General features: G+C 35.6%; 1 protein-coding gene and 1 pseudogene across 1 annotated transcript in view; both read right to left on the reverse strand.

The window, feature by feature from the left end:
• Positions 1–273: 273 nt before the first annotated feature.
• LOC150100842 (uncharacterized) overlaps positions 274–22,544 on the reverse strand; it is a 45,283-nt gene continuing 23,012 nt past the window's right edge. Inside the window, exons 2-3 of the mRNA XM_090401611.1 lie at positions 16,138–16,226; positions 274–594 (exon numbers count right to left, since the gene is read on the reverse strand). Of these exons, the coding sequence (XP_090257737.1) occupies positions 16,199–16,226 (28 nt within the window). The 3' untranslated portion in view covers positions 274–594; positions 16,138–16,198. The remainder of the gene's footprint in view (positions 595–16,137; positions 16,227–22,544) is intronic.
• LOC150100843 (general transcription factor II-I repeat domain-containing protein 2 pseudogene) lies at positions 3,716–4,672 on the reverse strand (annotated as a pseudogene).

Consider the following 22,544-nt stretch of genomic DNA (forward strand, 5'->3'; position numbering starts at 1 on the left):
CTATTTAGCCACATGGTCCAGACACACCTTCAGTACATTCAAATAACCAACATCCAAAATTCACCCCACAATGGAAAAAGGACCAAATAACTGTCTGTCCTTCCCATACATACCAGTCACATGCCCTCCAAATACTTCATCATCCCTCTTTAGAATTATCTATAGTTGATGTGCTTTGTTTATTTTCCCTTGTTTCCAACTTCTATCAGTTAATAAATACATGCTAATTTTTTTAAACAGTTGTAATTATTGGAGGAAATAACATATTCAAAATTAGAAGGTAAAAGCATGCTTATCTATTCTTTCATCAATACACTAAACTTAATCTCTCTTAAACTAAGTGCATTAAAAATTTTACACATACTATAGTGAAAGCTAAAATTTAAGGGTGACACTTGTCTATGTAAACATCTGAATCACATAAGTTTATGCTTTTGTGGTTTCTCCTCGGTGATTTTTTTTTTTTTTTTGGTACCTGAGCTTTTTGTTGTTTAAATATTTTAATGTAAGAATTGAAATCAACGTCACACACTCTTCTTTATATGAGTACCCCTCTGCTTCAATTCTATAAGGAATGCTTCTCAGTGTTGCGAACTAGAAAAGAAAAAAATAAAATAAAACACACTGATATTTTTAAAACCATGCAACAAACAATTATGGAATTATAAAATTAAAGAACCATTAAAAGTTAATTTTTTAATTACAAATTTGATTTGGTGAATCAAGAATGAAAAAGTTTTGTAGAGTAACTCTATGTAGTCAAACTTTCATTAACTACTCTCATCATGAAAAGTCTGATCAAACACCACAGGTACAATGCTATTCTAAAAGGAATTCACAGCAAACCATTTCTGTGGTGCCTATATATTGTCCAGAGTGAGAATTAACTATATTTAAGCATTCAGATCATATTGCACTTATTACAATCTTTTTGAAAGTAGTGGAGAATGCCATTATTTTCAAGAGATTGAGGTGAGTCTTCAAAGCCAGCTTCAACTTGTAGACTCATAAGTTAATCAGTAATCACCAATATGGAATTTAGAGAAACTATGGAAAATGAGAAACTCACTTGTTGCTCTTGGTATTTCCAAGAATGCATCTGATCTGATAATGAGATCTTAACCAAGCTTCCATTTTAATGTTTCTTGCCTACCACTTATGATTGGATTGTCAGCTTTCTCTCTGATCATTCATTACATGTCATGATTGCAGTTCAGAGTGCTGTGTTCTCTATCACACACACTCCTTTCCAAATACATAAATGATCTTTGATTAGAGCCTCCATAGCTCAGTTGATTAAGATGGGCTCTTTGGCTGGAAAGACCCAGGTTCAAATCTTGTCTGTGATATGAGGAACATTTATCAGTTGTTTTCAATCAAACAGTGAGTTAGCTGGTCTCATATGGAGGTGGAAGATGTTTTCCTCCAGAAACTTGAGTTTTTCATCCCTGAAAGCAGGCAAACCAGCCAGAAGAACACAATGCATTTGACAGATAAAAATACATTACAGTCAATACGGGCTTCATGAGATGTTACCACATGTCCCCATAAGGGGCCTCATGGACACTGTATCATCATACATTAATTAATTAATCTTCTTTTATTAACCTCAAATCCATCCATTTGCTGATGGTACTATACTCCATTATCCTATATGATTTTCCTTTCTTCACCATGCTAGTCACTCTTCTTGCCTGTGCTTTATATTGTTCATGAGCTTGCTGATCACCATTCTCTAAATTATATCCTTCATACATTTCCTTCTTTTGCAGCCCATGTTTAGTGATGCTACTTATCTATTTAACAGTCACCTGATTTATCCCCTTAATTCTGGGTATGCAATCCAATAATGCTTTCCTTAAATATAGTTCGCCCACCAATTAGAGATCCTTCGACTCTTCTGCGCATCTCAGAAAAAGGAGAATCCATTCCGATAATAGGGTAATCAGTCTGTATAGTGGGATGAGTTGTTTATTATTACCGGTCGGAAAATTAACTTCTCTTTTATGATTATTGTAGTTAACTATGTTGCTTGTATAACAGTTGGAAAATTTTACCTCTAAAGTACGTGATTTCGCGTGTTGGCGACCAATTTGGATGTCCTTCATTTCTTTCTCCCCTTCAGCATGAATCGACTATTCTTGGAAAGACGCGAAGCAGGGACCTACAAACGGTGGGCAAACTATACCACTCAATCATTTCCCATTGCTAACAACATCCTTTCCTTATAATTTCTTAAGCTATAGCATAGCTTCAAGCTACTTACTGAGAATGTCATAATCACTATCTTTGTAGTTACACAGTTAATTAAAGATTCCACATCACCTTATACACCAAGATTGTATGACTGCATAATACAAGGCAAAGTATTATGAGTATTACTTTAGAGACAAATTTGCTGATGCTACCAAATCCAATATTCTCAAACCCCCTAGTACCTTCCATAATGGTTCAGGTAATTCTCTCTCAATGCTGCATAAATTCTGTTTCCTTCTTTCCCTGTGCCCTTTCCTCCTTTAAATCTATATCCTCATAGTTGAGTCTCCTGTAATGACTGCTTTGTGCTCATTGAGCTAATGTGTCAATACATATTATTCATATCACCATTACTTTCTGTGGCTTAGAGTAGAAACCAACTACATTATTTTGTCCGTGGCTTTTGTCCACATCAATGCTTCTTGCTAAATTTCTACTTCTTTTCTTCTGGTTGCAGTCCTTCTGCTGTCATTAGTAAAACCTTTCCCTCAGTTCTGCTCTCAGTATCATTCTTGAAATTACAGTGTCTCTCTTATATTCTATCTCTGTGATAATATTTTCCACTGTTAATCATGTCTCACTAATGCATATAATTTTTGACCATTTCAAGCTAATCAACCGAGAACTCCTCATCACTGTTACTTACTGATACTTCTGGTGTTAGTATGCATGCACTGCAATATCCCATTGAACTCACAGACACTACTGAATCTTTTAATAGTATTTCATTCAAATCTGAGGCCTGAGTAACTGCATTGATTATTATATTATTTTTCTGGATCTTATAAATTTAAATCTAGCATCAAATTTTTTGTATGAATTCTTGCATGGTTTTATATGAAAACAACCATATTTATTGATGCAAGACATGAATTTGTACAAAGTCCCATTTATATTCTCATAATTATATTTATCTGCACCTGCAGCATTAAGAGAAAAGCTCTTCAAAATGCTATAATTATATGGTGTGAACGAAACATTATACTGAGTCTAATGTTCATAGTCCACATATCAGTTATAATTAAAAGAAGTAGAGAAACATGGTATGATGTAAAATCAGGTGTGAGACAAGTGGCGCACATTATCTTCACTGTTATTCATCACCTACATCAAGCATGTCAAACTCAAAGGCTAACACGGGCCAAATAAACGAGGTTTAAGTTTATGTGGGTCGCAAAAAAACAAAAACTTAAATTTTCATAAAAATGCAGGTTTATTTTGAAAAGTACAGTATAAAAAAAGAACAATGATAAAATTAATGTTTTCTCCCCCTGACACTTGGCATCTCTTCTCTGCTATTATCTTTCCTACTTCGGGGGAAATCTTGTTTGCAGTGATTACTTTCAAAACTGATCCAAGGTGAATGTCAGTAATTCTGGATCTGACAGGAGACTTATTTCCCTTCATAATTGTAAATAACTGCTCACACCGATATGTACTTCCAAACATGGATATAATTTCATATGTGAATTTGAGTATTTTTAAACCTGGCAGGTAAATATTTGTAAAATCCAGGCATGCCAACTTCACTGAATTTTGCCTTCAAATCTGAATCGCGCTGGATCTCAATTACCTCTATTTGTATTTGATTAGGTACTGATTCAATATTTATTGAAAAAATCGAAGAAAACAAAGAGAACTTGTCTTCTAAAAATTTTGCAAACCTTGTTTCAAATTCAGTTCTAAGGCTTACAATTTTTTCTGCATATTTTTCATACGATGCAGTTTCACTTAAACTTGATTTGTTCATATTATATGTTGGAAAGTGTGTTAAATCTTCATTTTTCAACTGCTTTTCCCAAAGAACTAGTTTACATTTGAATGCCTTAACTTGGTCACACATGTTCGTAATGATCTGATCTTTTCCTTGCAGTTTTAAATTTAAATCATATAAGTGTTTTGTTATATCAACCATGAAGGATAAATCTTGCAGCCACACTGCATCAATAAACAGGCTTGTGTTTTTAGTTATTAAGAACTGACATATTTCTTCTTTCAAGTCCCAGAATTGTTTAAGAATCTTGGAGCAGAATAGCCAACGTACCTCAGTATAGTAGGACAAACCGGAATATTCGCTGTCTAATTCACTTAAGAAAGCAGAGAACTGTCGCTGATTTAAGCCTCGAGATTTTATGAAATTAATGATTTTTTTGATAGATGCCAACACATTTTCCATGTTTATTACTTTCGCGCATAATACTTCTTGATGTATAATGCAATGTGTATGATGAATCTCGGATCTGTCATAAATTTCACTTTTTTTTGCAGTAATGCCACGAAACCATTGTTTTTTTCCGGTCATAGAAGGAGCTCCACCTGTAGCTACAGAAGTTAATTTTGACAGAAGTAGATTGTATTTTTGCAGAAGTTCAAAAACACAATTAAATATATCTTGTCCTGTACTAGTGTTATGCATTGGTACTAGTTCCAATAATTCCTCAAAAATTTTGAAATCCATGTTGCAAGCACGAACTCCATACTCTCGTCACGAGAGTATGGAGTTCGACCAAATCAGTAATTCTTTCTGCAAACAAAGAGATTGTTTGAAAAGTCTTCATATTTTCAGGACAAATAATTTCTGGAGCTTTAATTAGACATTCCTTAATGAAATCACCTTCAGTAAAAGGTTTCAAGTGTTTAGCTATTAACTCTGACAAGACGTAGCTTGCACACACCGCTGCTTCACTTTCTGGTGATACTTTAGTAAACACGAACTGTTGTTTTTTCAGTCCCGACTTGAGCTCTTTCAACTTTTCTTGTCTCATTAATCCCTCGTAATTATATTTTGATTTATGTTGTTCACAGTGATGATTAATGTTGTATAATTTGGTACACTGATAACATCATTACATATTAAGCAGATTATTTTATTTTTTAATTCACAGCAAAAATACTCCAATTCCCACTTTTTTTTGGAAATTTTGATGTTTGTCAGCAATTTTTCGTTTATTACTATCACTTGGTTTCGATAGACATGCTGAATACAAAGGACTGATAAAAATTAATAATTGTTAACATAAAATAATAGAATATTTTAATAAAAACTGATATTTTTTCTTGAACATCAACTTACAGACACTAAATAACTGCACAAATTAATAAGCGTAATGAACAAGAACAAGAAATGAACAAGAAAAATAAACTTATTTTTCTTGTTCACCGAAAGTAAAATATTTCCTGTTACGCACACCAAACAAGTCAGTTCAAAAAAGACTGATAGACATGGCACTGGCACGTGATAGTAAGTATATAATCGGCTGGTAGAAATAGTGGGGGAAATGGTTTGCCTGCTTGCAAAGGAAATGCATGCAACACAGCTATATGTAGTAATCACTTCCATTGGCAAACGTTTGGCTGGGCTGCAAAAATATTCGTCGCAGGCTGCATGCGGCCCGTGAGTTTGACACCCATGATCTACATGGATCACATTATAAAGGAAAGTGACAGTTATGTCTGTTATCAAAATTAAAAATATTCAAATCAGCTCTTTACATTATGAAGATACTGTTATAACTCTTAAATAAATCCAGTATAAGTCTGCAAGGTTCCTTAACTAAACTGAATAACTGCTTAAATAAATTTGGTAGGAAAATCAGCAATAAAAAGATAAACACTATGTTTATCTTTTTATCTAAAAAAAAGGCAGAACACTGAAATAGGTTCTATAGGTTCTTCATTCAGCTGAATCTGAATGAAGAAGCTATAGAACAAGTAAAACATTACATTTATCAGTTTTGTTTTGTATTTTTAACCACCATCTATAATGAATTATATATATTAAAAGTTTTCAATTTTAAATAGACAACAGAGTTAGCAAAGATGTATGGTAAGAAATCAACTGAATAAATTTATATGGCAGAAGAGAGAGAAATCAGTCCAAAACCTAAAACAGCTGAATACAAGGCAGTGTTGAAACCAATTTTAACTTATGGATATGAGAATTAGGTCAGAAATGAAACAGTTGGTGAAAGATTGAAAACCACAGATATGACACAAATATGACAAAAAAATTAGAGGAGTTAACAGATGTCATTTGTGGCAATATCATTAAGCATGAAGCTATTAGATAGGAACTTGACATTGTAGGCATTCAAAAATTTGTGAGCAGAGTTAAGCACAGGTCACTTAAACAGAATGGGAAAGGTATTTCATGATAAGATGGCAGAGAAAAAAACCAGAGGACCAAGATCTAAGTGGGATGCAGTAAGAAATGCCTTAGAAGACTTGAAACATAAGCTATGGCAATATTGAAGTCCTGACAGATAAGACTTATTTGGTGAAAGTCAACTGTCAAATTAGTAATAATGTAACAATTCTATGTGGTACTACAACAGTATCCTGATATGGAACTTCTAAGTGCATATCAAGTGTTTACAGGAATGTAATAATAAAAGGGGGTTTGTTATTACAAAGAAAATGGGGAGGGGAGGATTAATTTTAAATATAATAAAAAGTTCTATACAACATACAATTAACACAATTTGGGATTATGTACTCTAGACATATATTTTTGATTTTTCTAATTTTATCTTCACAAATGGACCTCCATGGCCTATTCATGAGGAAAACAGGTCATTTGTTCTTAGAATGATACAGTTTTAAATGCTTGCCTAATCTAGGCAAGGAATCTTTATCAGGCCTTTTTTTTCTTTTTCAGCTGATTCTCTTAGCCAGTCAATGTGACAGCTTCTACTTACTAATTAGTTTTGAGTAGAAATAGCATGGTATTTGAATGTAACTTGTTTTTGTTGTTGCAATCAGTAAATTCAACATCAGTTCATGACATCTTTTCTTTGTTAGATCTGTGTATTATTTTTCATACACATATACAAGTAAAGTAATTAAATCATTTCATCTATTTAGATTTGGTTATTTTTTTAAAAAATATAATTAGAAGAGCAACATAGTACAACATATTATAACTTTCAATCTGAGTAAAAAAAAAAAAAAAAAAGACTTTTTATGATATTAAATTGAAACAATTTATGAATCTCTGATGCGAAATAGGGATTCAAAGTTTCATAAACTACACTCTAATTTGACACATTTATCAGTTGTTGTTTTTTTTGTTTTTTTCAAACCACTATTCAATAATGAATTTGTGTGTGTGTGTGTGTGTGTGTGTGTGTGTGTGTGTGTGTGTGTGTGTGTGTGTGTGTGTGTGTGTGTGAAGCTCGATTTACTGGGTTGTTGTACATTTTTATAAAAAGATTGAATGACTAGAACACAGAGAAATGAAAACAAAGTTTATTAGTACTACACAACTAGTTTCAGCTTGTATCAGCCTTCGTCAGGTGCACATTAAAAAAGAGGAAATAACCAGTAAAAACACATGGAGGAAATAACTGTAAACAACACGGAAAATTAGTGTATATATATTTCAACATTGAAACGTTGAAGTCTGCGCATTCAAACTTGTTTCCTCGCTGGCTTCATTGTTGGGCATAGGCATGCGTATAGCATCTCGTGAACGCCATTATTTGACCACAGTATTTGATACAAAATGCACTCTCGCTTTTTATTTAACAAAAAAACCACGTTATCTCAGGATATTGAACAATCTCTAGGTAGTGACAGTTGGAATCTTATTAGAGTGAGAAGTGAATCTCAAGCTGCCAAAATTCAAAACGACAATAAATTGAAACTTATTAAAAAATTCGAAGCCCTTAAAAAAATGCAAAGTAATTTGACTTCTTTGAAACCACACCTCCATCCTGACAAAAGTTGTGATTAACAAATCAACTTATAATCTTTCTGATGCAGTGTCCTCAGTAAAAAAAGTGTCCTCAGTAAAGGCCTAAATTTCATTTTATCTCCTAGATCTATTCTGAAAGAATTATTACTTACCAAGATAGAAAAAAGCTACCTGCTTTCTTCCTACCCAAGGGGCAAGCCTACTCTGCATTGAATCCATTTTCATCATCAACAACACCAAACCCCCTACAGACAATATTTCTTTATCGGAACGACAGGCTCTTAAGAAGTTACAAAATGACAAAAATATAATTATTCTTCCCGCAGATAAAGGCAACGCCACAGTTGTTCTTAACATTGATGACTATCAAAATAAGATGATGCAATTATTATGGAGTGACACTTAATTGATCCTTGAGAGAGATCCCACTCTTGAACTCCACAACTGGACCAACAATTTACTGAGAACTACCTCCGAATTACCTCGAAACATTCGCCTTTCGTTCTCTCCATCCACTTATATCACGATTATATAGACTTCCTAAAATTCATAAGGCAAATACCCCACTTCAACCTATTGTAGAAGGAATTGACTCTCCAACATACAACCTTTCCAAATATCTAGCAAAATCTCTCAAATGTTTTTCCGGTAACTCATCGTCCTTTATTAAAAACTCTGTGGATTTCGTATCATGTATAAAAGATATCATTATTAAGGAAGATGAAATCATGGCAAGCTTTGACATAGTCTCCTTATTCACCAATGTTCCTATAGACAAAGTTCTTGTTCTACTCAAGGATAAAATATCTAAAAAGATTATGGCCTTACTTACTCATTGCATCACCTCAGGATACCATCTATAAACAGAATCATGGTCTTGCAATAATGGGTAATCTGTTGTCTCCTGTACTTGCTAACATCTATCTAGAAGATCTGGAAGTTAAAGCCATCTTTTCCTATCCTTTAAAACCAAGAATTTGGAAAAGATATAGTGACGACATTTTCCTGATTTGGAGTCATGGCCGTGATTCTCTCCTGAATTTCCTTGAACATCTAAATAGTCAACACCAAAACATAAAATTTACGGCTGAGTTTGAAGCTAATGGTTCTCTTCCTTTTTTTTTTTTAGACGTCAAACTGACCCGTTCCTCAGAAAAACTTAAAATCTTGATTTACAGAAAACCTACATACATTAACAGATATCTCCACAGTCATTCCCATCATTATCCTCCTCAGAAGTTTGGAATCATTTCTACTACAGGACATCGTGCTTGCTCTCTTCTTAATGACGAGATAGAACTTAATAAAGAACTAAATTTTCTCAAGTCTACTTTTCAATTAAATGGTTATTCTCAAAAAATTATTGATAAATTCCTATTTAATCCTCCCGGTCGCCGTAATGAAGAAACCATTAGTGTAAAAGGTAATATTTCTATTCCATACATATGCTCTGTCTCACCCAAATTAGCCAAGGTTCTAAGAAAATACAACATAAGAACTTTATTTACTCCTCTTCCTAAAATCCAATCCCTTGTGAGCCATCCAAAACCTAGACATTATAATCTTAAATATCCTGGTGTTTACCAGATCTGGTGCAACTGTGACATACTTTACTTTGGCCAGACAGAGAAGTCAATCAAGTTACGCATTGAGGAGCACAAGAGATACATTATTGATACATTTACTTACAAGAGAATGCGAGCCAGTGCTTTGTCTAGTCATGTTCTATTCTCGGCCAATTCTAATGAAGAAAATATAAGTAGAAAATAAGTAGAAAAGAAGATAATAGAATCAAAGGAAATCATTCTCAAACCCCCCCCCCCCCTTACATCTTAACAACCTGAGTTACAACCTTTCAGACTGTCACTGTGCTGTGGTCAAATACTGGCGTTCACGAGATGCTAGCCCAACAATGAAGCTAACGAGGGAACAATTTTGAATGCGGAGACTTCAATGTTTCAAAGTTGAAATATATATATGCTAATTTTCCATGTTGTTTACAGTTATTTTCTCTTTGTGTTTTTACTGGTTATTTCTTCTTTTTTAATGTGCACCTGACGAAGTCTGATACAAGCTGAAACTAGTTGTGTAGTACTAATAAACTTTGTTTTCATTTCTCTCAGTTCTAGTCATTCAATCTTGTTATAAATAAATAAATATATATATATATAAAGACTTCTAATGGGATTATATTGATCAAGTACACATAATAAACAACTATGCTTAACCAACTAAGGCTGTTCGCATCTTCAGGGTACATAACTGATGTAAGGCACTAAAAGTAAAAAATTGTTACAAACTATAATCAACCGATTCAAATTATATTAGACAAAAGAACATAGCACGTACGAAACATGCATCGAGCATGCATGATCTCACTTGTTATTTAGGAACGTTCTATGGTTGGCACTGTAATTCAGTTCTGGTGAGTTAAGAGATCTAATAAGGATCTTCCAGATCACAGGCAAGATTAATCCTTGGTTCCTGTTAAGGTTTTGTGTACAGCGGGCAACTAATGTGGCTTCTTTAATAAATCAGGAGCGGAAGTGCTCATCTATATAAGGAATTGTGTTTCTATCCCACTCTATGACATGGTTCGTTCTTGAGAAGTGAAAAGCTAACCCCGATTTTTCTTCTCTGTTATTATTGACATCACCAATGTGTTCTTTTTGCCTAATTTCAAGGCTCCTTGAAGTCTGGCCGATATAATTCAAGCCGCATGAGCAAGGTATGTTGTAAACTCCAGCATATTTGAAGAAAAGATGGTTATCTTTTGGAGATCTTAAGAATTGTCTATGCGTTTCTGTAGGTTTAAAGGCCACTCTTATTTTATGTGGTCTAAGGAGTCTTGCAATCTTATTCGAAACTGTCCCTAAGTATGGAATGATGATGGTAGAAATATAACGTATGTCATCTCGTTGTCTTTGTGGGGGGTCAGAGAAAAGTATCTTGTGGACGAGTCTTCGAGGAAATCCCTTTCATGGTAAGGTTGTTAGATATCAGGGATAGTTCTTCCTGGAGGTCCTGTTGCTCTGTTGTAAGGAGAGAAGCATGGTTCTTCAGCATGTGCACAATGCTAAGTTTCTGAGATATGTGGTGGGGAGGAAGTGAAATGTAAATAACATCCTGTATTGGTAGGTTTGCAGTAAACTGAGAGGTCGATACTACCATTCATTAGCTTCTTAATTAAAGTGTCAGAAATGGTAATTGGTTATCTTTTTCAAGTTCTAGAGCAGATTTGATTGTGTGGTGTAAAGAGTTCATCTTGTTTAGGAAGTCTAACAGGTCCTTTTTTGTGTGGTTCCAAACAATAAATCATCCACATATCTCCACCATACTGTGGGTTTAGGGACTACTTGTGATAAGATTTTACTTTCAAAATCCTCCATAAAGAGATCAGCACAAGATGGAGAGAGGGGGCTACCCATTGCAAGGCCAGTCAATTGCTGATATATGGTTTTATTCCATGTGAAAAAGTTTGATGTTAAACTATGACAGAATAGAGAAGTAATATCTTGTGGGAGCAAACTTCCTAAAATGTTGATGACTTCCTCCACAGGGATGTTAGTGAATAGAGATGTAACATCTAAGCTAGCGAGTAGATCTGTATTGGAGATTGAGATGTTGTTCAGTTTCTCTACGAAATGTTGTGAATTTCGTATACAAGTATCTGAATTATGGACGCGTGGTTTGAGGAGGCCTGCCAGGTGTTTAGATAACAGATAAGTGGTCAAATTGATTCCATCTACAATCAGGTGTAGTGGTATTCCATTTTTGTGTACTTCAGGAGCACCATATAGTCTTGGAGTTAGTGGATGCATAGATTTCAATCTTCGTTTTAAGTCTATAGGCCAGTTCACCATATGATGTATTAAATCGTTGGTGTCTGTGTTTTTTTAGTATTGGACCTGTGGCTAAGACATGGTAGGTTGATGTATCCGATAGTAAGCTGTTAATCTTATCTTCGTAATCACTGGTGTTTAAAATCACTGTGGAATTACCCTTATCTGCTTTTAATATGATAATCTCTTTCTTTTTCTTCAAATTGTACAATGTTCTTTTTGTACAATGTGTTACTGTTTGGAACCACACAAAAAAGGACCTGTTAGACTTCCTAAACAAGATCAATACTCTAGAACTTGAAAAAGATAACCAATTACCATTTCTGGACTCTTTAATTAAGAAGCTAACGAATGGTGGTATCAACCTCTCAGTTTACTGCAAACCTACCAATATAGGATGTTATTTACATTTCACTTCCTCCCATCACATTTCCCAGAAACTTAGCATTGTGCACATGCTGAAGAACCATGCTTCTCTCCTTACAACAGAGCAACAGGACCTCCAGGAAGAACTATCCCTGATATCTAACAACCTTACCATGAAAGGGATTTCCTCGAAGACTCGTCCACAAGGTACTTTTCTCTGACCCCCCACAAAGACAACGAGATGACATACGTTATATTTCTACCATCGTCATTCCATACTTAGGGACAGTTTCGAATAAGATTGCAAGACTCCTTAGACCACATAAAATAAGAGTGGCCTTTAAACCCACAGAAACGCGTAGACAATTCTTAAGATCTCCAAAAGATAACCATCTTTTCTTCAAATATGCTGGAGTTTACAACATACCTTGCTCATGCGGCTTGAATTATATTGGCCAGACTTCAAGGAGCCTTGAAATTAGGCAAAAAGAACACATTGGTGATGTCAATAATAACAGAGAAGAAAAATCGGGGTTAGCTTTTCACTTCTCAAGAACGAACCATGTCATAGAGTGGGATAGAAACACAATTCCTTATATAGATGAGCACTTCTGCTCCTGATTTATTAAAGAAGCCACATTAGTTGCCTGCTGTACACAAAACCTTAACAGGAACCAAGGATTAATCTTGCCTGTGATCTGGAAGACCCTTATTAGATCTCTTAACTCACCAGAACTGAATTACAGTGCCAACCATAGAACGTTCCTAAATAACAAGTGAGATCATGCATGCTCAATGCATGTTTTGTACGTGCTGTGTTCTTTTGTCTAATATAATTTGAATCGGTTGATTATAGTTTGTAACAGTTTTTTTACTTTTAGTGCCTTACATCAGTTATGTACCCTGAAGATGCGAACAGCCTTAGTTGGTGAAACTAGTTGGTAAAGCATAGTTGTTTATTATGTGTACTTGATCAACATAGTCCCATTAGAAGTCTTTTTATCTGTTATGGTCAAGAAAATTAACATTTTTTAACACACACACACACACACACACACACACATCAGGGGCATATATTCTGGGTGTGCGGTGCACACCCATGGAATATTAGTATCATCGATATTATATTTTTGCATTTATTTCTGTTAAAGACTCTCATAATTATTTTCTGGCTTCACATGATTCCTAGAATTAAACACAATATACTAATTGCTTCATGAAGAGGATAAATTTTTGACATGTAAACATTGCATTGCATTCGCATTAATAACTCGCAGTCCCAAATACGGACACAGTTGAGCTCTTTGAGCAGATATACAGATGATGTCAAATGCTTAGTGTTCCAGTGGTTTTGAACCACCCAGAAGGCAAGGAAGGGGGTGTGCTGAGACAATCCATCCATCCATCAGTGTTTCTAACATGCACTTAAGTGCCGACAACCTTCCAACACCTTCTATTCTTGGACTTTGCAACCATAATTCAAGGATAAGGTGGTTACGTAACCCTGTGCCTCCCAGAGTGTCCTATGTCTGTAGATGCATGTGTTGATGGGAACCGGTTTGCCTGTTCTGGGGGATGAAAAACCCAAGTTTCCAGGTGAAAAAACTCCCTACCTCCACATGAGACCAGCTAACTCACCTTTTGTCAAAAGAAACCAGATAAACGTTCCTTACGTCAAGAATGGGAATTGAACCCAGATCTTTCCAACCAAAAAGCTTCATCTATACTGACTGAGCTATGGAGGTTCATGAGCAGAGACAATATCACCCAGAAATCAGTGGCTGTGATTGGTTATCATTTCAACCAATCCAAGTGGATGATGTCTTTTGTTATGAGTTGCTATTTTTGTTTTCTGAGTTTCATCTGTTTTGTACATGTGTGAAGCATGAACTGACGTGTTTAAGACACTGATATGGACATGTTTTTAATATATAATTTTCTAGAAATAATTTATAATTTTTTTGCCCATATTTACAATGGGAAACACAGTGTTGATGATCTACTTAATGTCCTGTTTTCTACCAGAGCTTTTGCGGACTTTATGATTGCAGTCGAAGGAGGTAAACTTCGTCCTCCTCTTCTAAATTTACTATTATATGTACACCATTGGGTAATTCAAATATACCAACCAAATATAGCATACTCCTTCATTATTGTTTTTTTAATATATCTTAAACACATTGTCTCCCACTCTACACAGATTTGGTTACAATTAGTTGATAAATTAAAGTATTTAAAGTTATTATTATTATGTATTAATGTATTATGTATTACGAGAGATCTCCAGGGAGGCCACATACTACACCAGCTATCATACTTATTCTTGAATTCATTCGCACTGCTTGCACTCACAACATCCAATGGCAATCCATTCCAATCACGCACCACCCTCTGAGAGAAAAATCTAGCTCTCATACCCTTCTTGGCGGCCTTCATTCTCAGCTTCCAAGGATGCCCTCTCATCCTTTCCTCACCCCTCCATCAATTGAAATCCTGTATGAACCTTTCAGAAGTTTGTAAGTCTCAATCATATCACCCCTCTTTCTCCTGTTTGCTAGTGTCTGCAGTCTACAAATTCTCAATGTGTCTTCATAATCAGTATTCCACAATCCTGATATCATTTTTAACACTCTCCTTTGTACTCTCTCCAATATATCAAAATCACAACGGAAACCAGAAGACCAGACATGCGCACAATAGTCCAAGTGAGGTCTCATCAAGGTCTTGTAAAGAGGCAAAATAACATCCTTATCTTTACATGTGAACGTTTGTTTCAGCATTGCAATTATCTTTTGAGTTGTATTTGCAATCTTTGCCACATGGCCCCTAAACTTCAACTTCCTATCTATTAACACTTTATTACATTATTTATAACATTTTATGATCGTACAATTAATTGCATTGGACCAATTAAGATGCACACTGATGGGATATGTACTTTTCAAACTTTCACACATCGATAAAAATGTAATTATCCAGTCAAATTGATGTGAATTTTGTAGAGAGGATTGCATAAGCCACATGACAGCACACCCACACTGAAATAGGCATGTGGTGCAATATATATATATATATATATATATATACTAGGGGCTATGCCCCTCCCCCAGTGCCTACGGCGCCCAACCCCTCCGAGTTCCGGACTGGTAGGCTGGTTCTCCTTGAATTCTGATGATTCGACACTCAGGGTAGCCCCTGAGTTTCAAAATGTTTCAAAAAATGTGACATAAAAAGGCTTATCATTCTTATATAGGGTAGATATATATGATTATCCGTGGTATTTACTCGGTATGTAGATATGTTCATATTATTTACTGACTGAATTCCGAGAATTAAACAATTAATTTTAATTAACACACGTTTCGTCGGAATGCCTACTTCTTCAGGTGTGAGTACATTAAAAGCACACATAAAAACACCATAAAGAAACATTGTGCACTACAAAACAGACTATGAACTGGCATTAAGTTTGAACTGAAGCTACAGTCTGGGATAAAGTTGTATTGTTAGGCATCTGCGAGTATGTGGCTTCACGAGTGCGCCACTATCTGATAGCAGAGCTAGAAATTGTCCTGGACTCTTATCACATAAACAGTAACCTTAGTTATAATTTGCCAGATTCATATAGCTCTGCTATCAGATATTGGCGCACTCATGAAGTCACACACTCGCAGATGCCTAACAACAGAACTTTAGCCTAGACTGTAGCTTCAGTTCAAACTTAATGCCAGTTCATAGTCTGTTTTATAGTGGTACAACGTTTCTTTATGGATTTTTATGTTTGCTTTTAATGTTCAAATCGGCATTCCGACGAAACATGTGTTAATTAAAATTAATTGTTTGGCTAATTCTCAGAATTCAGTCAGTAAATAATATGAACATATATATATATATATATATATATATATATCTGGAATGTATAATTTAAAATAGATATGAAATGTTTTATTAAATCAGAGCAAACAAACATTCACAAACCTCCCTTTCTGTTGTTTAATTTTTGCAGAGTAGTACCACTACACCATGATGACATCCAGGATCATTCATCTGGTGGTTTCACCACTTTTCTATAAGCATAAAATAAGCAAGAAATTATCAAACATGAAATTAAACTATATTATCTACAAACTTATTTCAGCCGAAATATATTAACAGTAGCATATGTAAAACTTTAATAAGTAATCTGCATACATCCCTCACAAGGGGATGCCACAAAAACAACAGTAATAATTTCAAATGCAAATATTCTGCAAACAATACTGTTGACAGTTACCTAAAATAGTATACACAGTCTTGCCATAAATACTGTTACAACTTCCACACACCCCTGCTCTGCCAACAGAATTGCATGAGTCCGGTTCGGTTAGTGGCATTGTGTGCAGCTAACATTTGCATGTTTATCAGTGGAGAGAGTTGACTAGCTGTGCAGGTTAATATGCAGTAGAGAGATTATGAGAACCACACAGCTGTAATAGCACTTCACAAGGCTGAAATGCAGCCATCTGTTATTTTCAACATGCTAAAAACACTCGAGATCAGTAAAATGTTTGTGTATCGGATTATTAAATGTTATAACGATACAGAAGATGTATCTGACCACCAAAAACAAAAGGTAGACCATGCTGTGTTAGGATGCAACAGCAGGGTTGTGAAGGCATGCTTTCGCCATAAACCTGTGAGAACACAGTCCGTGTGTAGAGGCTTAATGAATTGTATATACAGCACTCAGAAAGGATTAAAAACAGAATTTAATTCTTCCTATATTTCGTCTCAGTCAATGAGACATCTTCAGGGATTACAAAAAAACTAATGTAACATATAAATAAATAACAAACAATCCTAAGCCCAACCATGTGGGTGACACTAAAGTCCTATCTAGGTGGAGCGCCCTCTAAGGGCAATTGTTGGTGGCCTGGAATGTAAAGTGGGATCTCTGGTGATAAGCGTTTCCCAAATTTAGGGGGCTTAATGCAACCATATTTGTTAAGATTTGGTTGATTCCTGAGAGCTGCTGCTGCTGATTCTAAAAATAGTCTTTCTCTTTTGAATTTGCTGTGGTGGAGCATGGTGGTTTTTTCCCACAAGATCCTGTGGGTTGCATCCAAGACAAGACAACCACGACTATGGTCAGTCAGCCAGGCCTGACTGACCATAGTCGTAGTTGCAGATGTATGACTTATGTTCCTCCAGGCAGATAGTAGCTGATCTGCCTGTCTGTCCAAAGTACGTCAGTTTACAGGAACAGGGTACTTTATAGACTCCTGGCACTGAGAGAGAGGAGGGAGTTGATCTTTTGTAGAGCAGATAAAGGTAGCAAGTTTGCAATGGGGCTTAACTGCTGTGTGTAGGTTGTACTTTTTTAAAATCTTGGCTATTTTTTCAGATGTGCCACGGATTTAGGGTATGGTGACGGCATTTCTAAACTCTTTTTGAAGAGAAGACCAGGGAATGGGGGGGGGGGGCGATTATTTTTTTAATGTTGTGATCACTGTAGCCATTGGAGACCTTCCTTCTATCTGGCTAAGATATGTAGATGATGTGTTCTCTAGTTGGCCTCATGGCCCAGACACATTAGACGCCTTCCTCAGTCACCTCACCAGCCTACATCCAAAAATCCAGTTCACGATGGAAAAGGAAAAGAACAATTGTTTACCCTTCCTAGACACCTTAGTTACATGCCTTCCCAATGGTACACTTTCCTTCACGGTATATAGAAACCTACGCACACAGGCAGATACATCCACAAATGCTCCCACCACCACCCTGCTCAACAATATGGCATTATTAAAACTCATACCATAAGAGCCCACAATCTTTGTTCCAGTGGAACCACCCTTACAACTGAGATTGACCACATACACAACACTTTCCTCTCCAATGGCTACAGCAATCACAGCATTAAAAAAATGATCAGGTTCCCCCCCCCCCCATTCCCCGGTCTCCTCTTCAAAAAGAGTTTAGAAATGCTGTCACCATACCCTACATCCGTGGCACATCTGAAAATATAGCCAAGATTTTAAAAACGTACACTCTACACACAGCATTTAAGCCCCACCGCAAACTTGCTACCCTTATCAGCTCTACAAAAGATCAGCTCCCTCCTCTCTCAGTGCCTGAAGTCTATAAAGTACCCTGTTCCTGTAAACTGGCGTACTTTGGACAGACAGGCAGATTAGCTACTATCTGCCTGGAGGAACATAAGTCATACATCTGCAACCACGACTATGGTCAGTCAGGCTTGGCTGACCATGTCTTGGATACGACCTACAGGATCTCATGGGAAAAAACCACCATGCTCCACCACAGCAAATTCAAAAGAGAAAGACTATTCTTAGAATCAGTAGCAGCTCTCAGGAATCAACCAAATCTCAACAAATATGGTTGCATTAAGTGTTTCCTAAGATTTGGAAAATGCTTATCTATTAATAGAGGTCCCACTTTGCATTCCAGGTCACCTACAACCACCCTTAAAGGGCACTCCACCTAGATAAGACTTTAGCGTCACCCACGTGGTTGGGCTTAGTATTGTTTGTTATTTGTTTTTATGTTACATTAGTTTTTTTATAATCCCTGAAGATGTCTCATTGACTGAGACAAAATATAGGAAGAATTAAATTCTGTTTTTAATCCTTTCTGAGTGCTGTATACAATCCATTAAGCCTCGAACATGATGGTGAGAATACAGAAAGTGATGTCATGAGAGATGAACATTTCACAGAGAATGATATCACATGTACGAATTGACCTATATAATCAATGATAACACTGAATGATATAATCACGTAATCACAAGAAAGATATTTATTTAACCAAATATTTCGGTCTGGAAATAGCAGACCATCGTCGGTGGTATTACAAGAACAGTTTAAAAAAAAATATATACAAGCTAGAATACTAACAATAGATCGTTGAAATTAGAACATGCCGCGTGATGTTATATCACTAAGTATGAAACGAAATATTTTGAAGTAGAAACATGATTGAATTTGCTATTAAAAAAAAAAAAAAAAAAAAAAAAAAAAAAAAAAAAAATTAATGAGTAATCTTGATTAGGCTTTCCCAGATTTTTGATATAGATATGCAGTCATTACGATTCAGGTTGGGATGATGGAGCAAGGCCTCCACGCTTTCCTTGAACAAACGTTCGAACCTATAACGGGATCTATGTAAGAGGCGAGTTTTGGACCAAAGGATGCTGTGGTCAGTTTCAATCCCGTGTTGAGCCAAACCAGACTTTTCAGGTTTATTGTGAAGAATGGATGATTGATGTTCTTGGATTCTTTTTTAATAGCAAATTCAATCATGTTTCTACTTCAAAATATTTCGTTTCATACTTAGTGATATAACATCACGCGGCATGTTCTAATTTCAACGATCTATTGTTAGTATTCTAGCTTGTATATATTTTTTTTTTTAAACTGTTCTTGTAATACCACCGACGATGGTCTGCTATTTCCAGACCGAAATATTTGGTTAAATAAATATCTTTCTTGTGATTACGTGATTATATCATTCAGTCTTATGTCGCAAGTATCCTTAAAACAACAAATGATAACACTATAATCAAATCTAACACTCTTTGAGCTCGAGTTCTTTCCGTTGCATACTGCTGGAGGAAGTTGTCTTGCAGCAGCTCAATAAATTCAGTTTCATTTTGCTCATGAGATTTTACTGCTACCCAATCAATATTTGGATAATTACAGTCTCCCAAATGGAGAAAATCCTGAAAAACATCCCAACTCAACATCAGAGTTCAAGATTGGTACTATGAACATAAGAAGCCTGAATGATAATGGAGCTAGCTAAGAAATTGGATAGATCGACATAATTGGGGGTGACAAACAAAAAAAGGCAAAAACTGGTGAGATCTTTCTGAGCAATAAATACAAAAATAATATATTCAGGTAATGAGAATCAGGGAAAAGAAGGAGCAGATATAGTATTCAACTAAATATGAGACTAATCTTCTTGAAAGGCAGGCAATATCAAGTAGAGTGATATGGGCAAATATCATAATGGTGAACTGGACAATGAGACTTATTTGTGCCTATGGTCCGACAGAAGGGTCTACTAAGGTAGAAGTGGAGGAATTTTTTGAGGCTTTAGAGAAGGCAACTGACACAATGAAAAGGGAAAAGTTGGTCCTTGTTGGGGATCTAAATAGCAGAGTAGGAAATGATTGCAAGACATACAAAAATATTTTGGGAAAATTTGGAGAAAAGAGCAAAGCTAATAATAATGGCAAATGCCTGTTGGATTTCTGCTCAGAACATGGACTGGTTATTACTAATACAATGTTCTAACATACAATGTTCAAGAACCAAGTAATAAGAAAAAGTCTCATTGACCATGTTATTGTTGATAGTGTTTTCTCACTGGTGACTGAAATTAGAAGTGATCATCATTTAGTATTGAGCAGGATAAAATTGAATTTCGCACTGAAAAAAAGAACATGTGATAAAGTTTAAAGTGAATAAAACTTGGGCAGCTATCAGATTAAAATACACTAACATTATTCAAGAAAAAATGAAACAGTTTGAGAACAGGAACCAAACCTTGGAGATTCAGTGGCAAATTCTGAAGAAAACATTGATTGATTCAGCCAGAGAGGGGTGTGTGTGGTAAGATTGTCTGCAAGGATAGAAAAATCAGAACTACATAACTTTTTTACTTCCAGTGGTGGACACCTGAAGTAAAAGAGACAGTGAAAGAAAAGAAGTAAGCATATCAAAAGTTCCTGACGAATAAGTCAGCTTGTGATCTTAGAGAATACAGAGACAAATGTAAGAAAGCTAAACACTGTGTAAAACTAGCTAAACAAAAGTCATGTGAAGACTTTGGTAAGAACATAGAAAATAAATATCAAGAAGGTAAGATATTCTGGAGGTTGTTGAAAAAGCTCAGAATTGGAGAAAAGAGTGCTGTAAAAGGAATCAGAGATGATAAAGGTGACATGAAAATTGGAGAAAAAGTTATTTTATTATTATTATTATTTGACACCTTCAGGGAGTCCAAAGACTCATCGAGGGAGGGCACCTGCTCTAAAGCTCTGTCTCCACCAACTGACCGCAACCACACCAACGCCATCTACCGCCGACCACCACCATGTTTTTCCACAGACAATCACAAACATCCATGCCCACGACAGGATTCGAACCCACAACCTTTTGGCTGGAGAGCGAATACGCTAACCACTCGGCCAGCCAGGCCGACCGGTTATCCTTGATGTATGGAGTAATTACTTTGAAAAATTGCTAAATGAAACAAACAGTGATGACAGCAGAATGGTTAAAAAACACCCAATTGACATGCAATCAGGAATGCATATAAATACTTGAAATAGAAAAAGCCATCAAAAGCCTGATATGTAGAAAGGCAGTTGGAGTAGATGATATTCAACTAGAAATGCTAAAGTATGGAGGTATAAAAGTCTTACAGTGGCTGCACTGATTATTGTTCAGAAGGCCTTCACAACTGGAGTAGAGCTCTGATAGTATCCATATACAAAAAGGGATATAAAACTGAATGCAAGAATTACAGAGATATTTTCCTGGTAAGATTTATGCAAGTATACTTCAGAAATAGTTCAGAAGGATTGTGGAAGTAAAGCTTGGTGAAGAACAAGCTGGATTCAGGCCAAACAGAGGCTGTCGGGATCAGATTTTTGCTTTATGACAAACAGTTGAGAAATCATGGGAATATAACAAAGATTTTGTATTATCTGGAAAAGGCATATGACAAGGTGCCAAGACAGAAATTATTCAAAACGTTACAGTTGTATGGTGTCAATGGGGCATTATATCAAGCAATATTTAGTCTTTATTTGAATTGTAAGTCAGCAGTTAGAATTGAAGGAAGTACAGGAAGATGGTTTAATGTTAAATCTGGTGTTAGACAAGGATGTATATTATCACATCTGTTAGTCATTATCTATATGGATCACATTATGAAAGAAAGTGGTATTAAACATGATATCAAAATTGGAGATGTTAATCTCAGCTCTTTGCTTTATGCAGATAATGTCATACTTCTAAATAAATCCAGTACAAGTCTTCAAGATTCCCTGACTAAATTGAATAAATGTTATAATATATGGTATGATGATTATCATCATCATCAAATTCCTGCCATGTACCCTCAAGGGGTGTACAGGATATGACAGTACTACATGAAAAATTTACATCATTACTAACTTCCTATCTACAATTTTCCTCCAAATCAGTCTGTTACTTGTCAAGACTCCAACATTATCAGATCTTATATTTCTATCGTCTAAGGCACTTTGTACCGTATCAATCCACCTATATCTTGGTCTTCCTCTGGGTCGTTTTCCTGCCAACCTGGCAGAGAACACTTGTTTTGCTAATCTTTCCTCTCCCATTCTA

Source organism: Typopeltis vanoorti, chromosome 12 (genome assembly GCF_054136105.1).
Source record: "Typopeltis vanoorti isolate ZY-2024b chromosome 12, IOZ_Tvanoo_1.0, whole genome shotgun sequence".
In the NCBI taxonomy this organism is placed as follows: domain Eukaryota; kingdom Metazoa; phylum Arthropoda; class Arachnida; order Uropygi; family Thelyphonidae; genus Typopeltis; species Typopeltis vanoorti.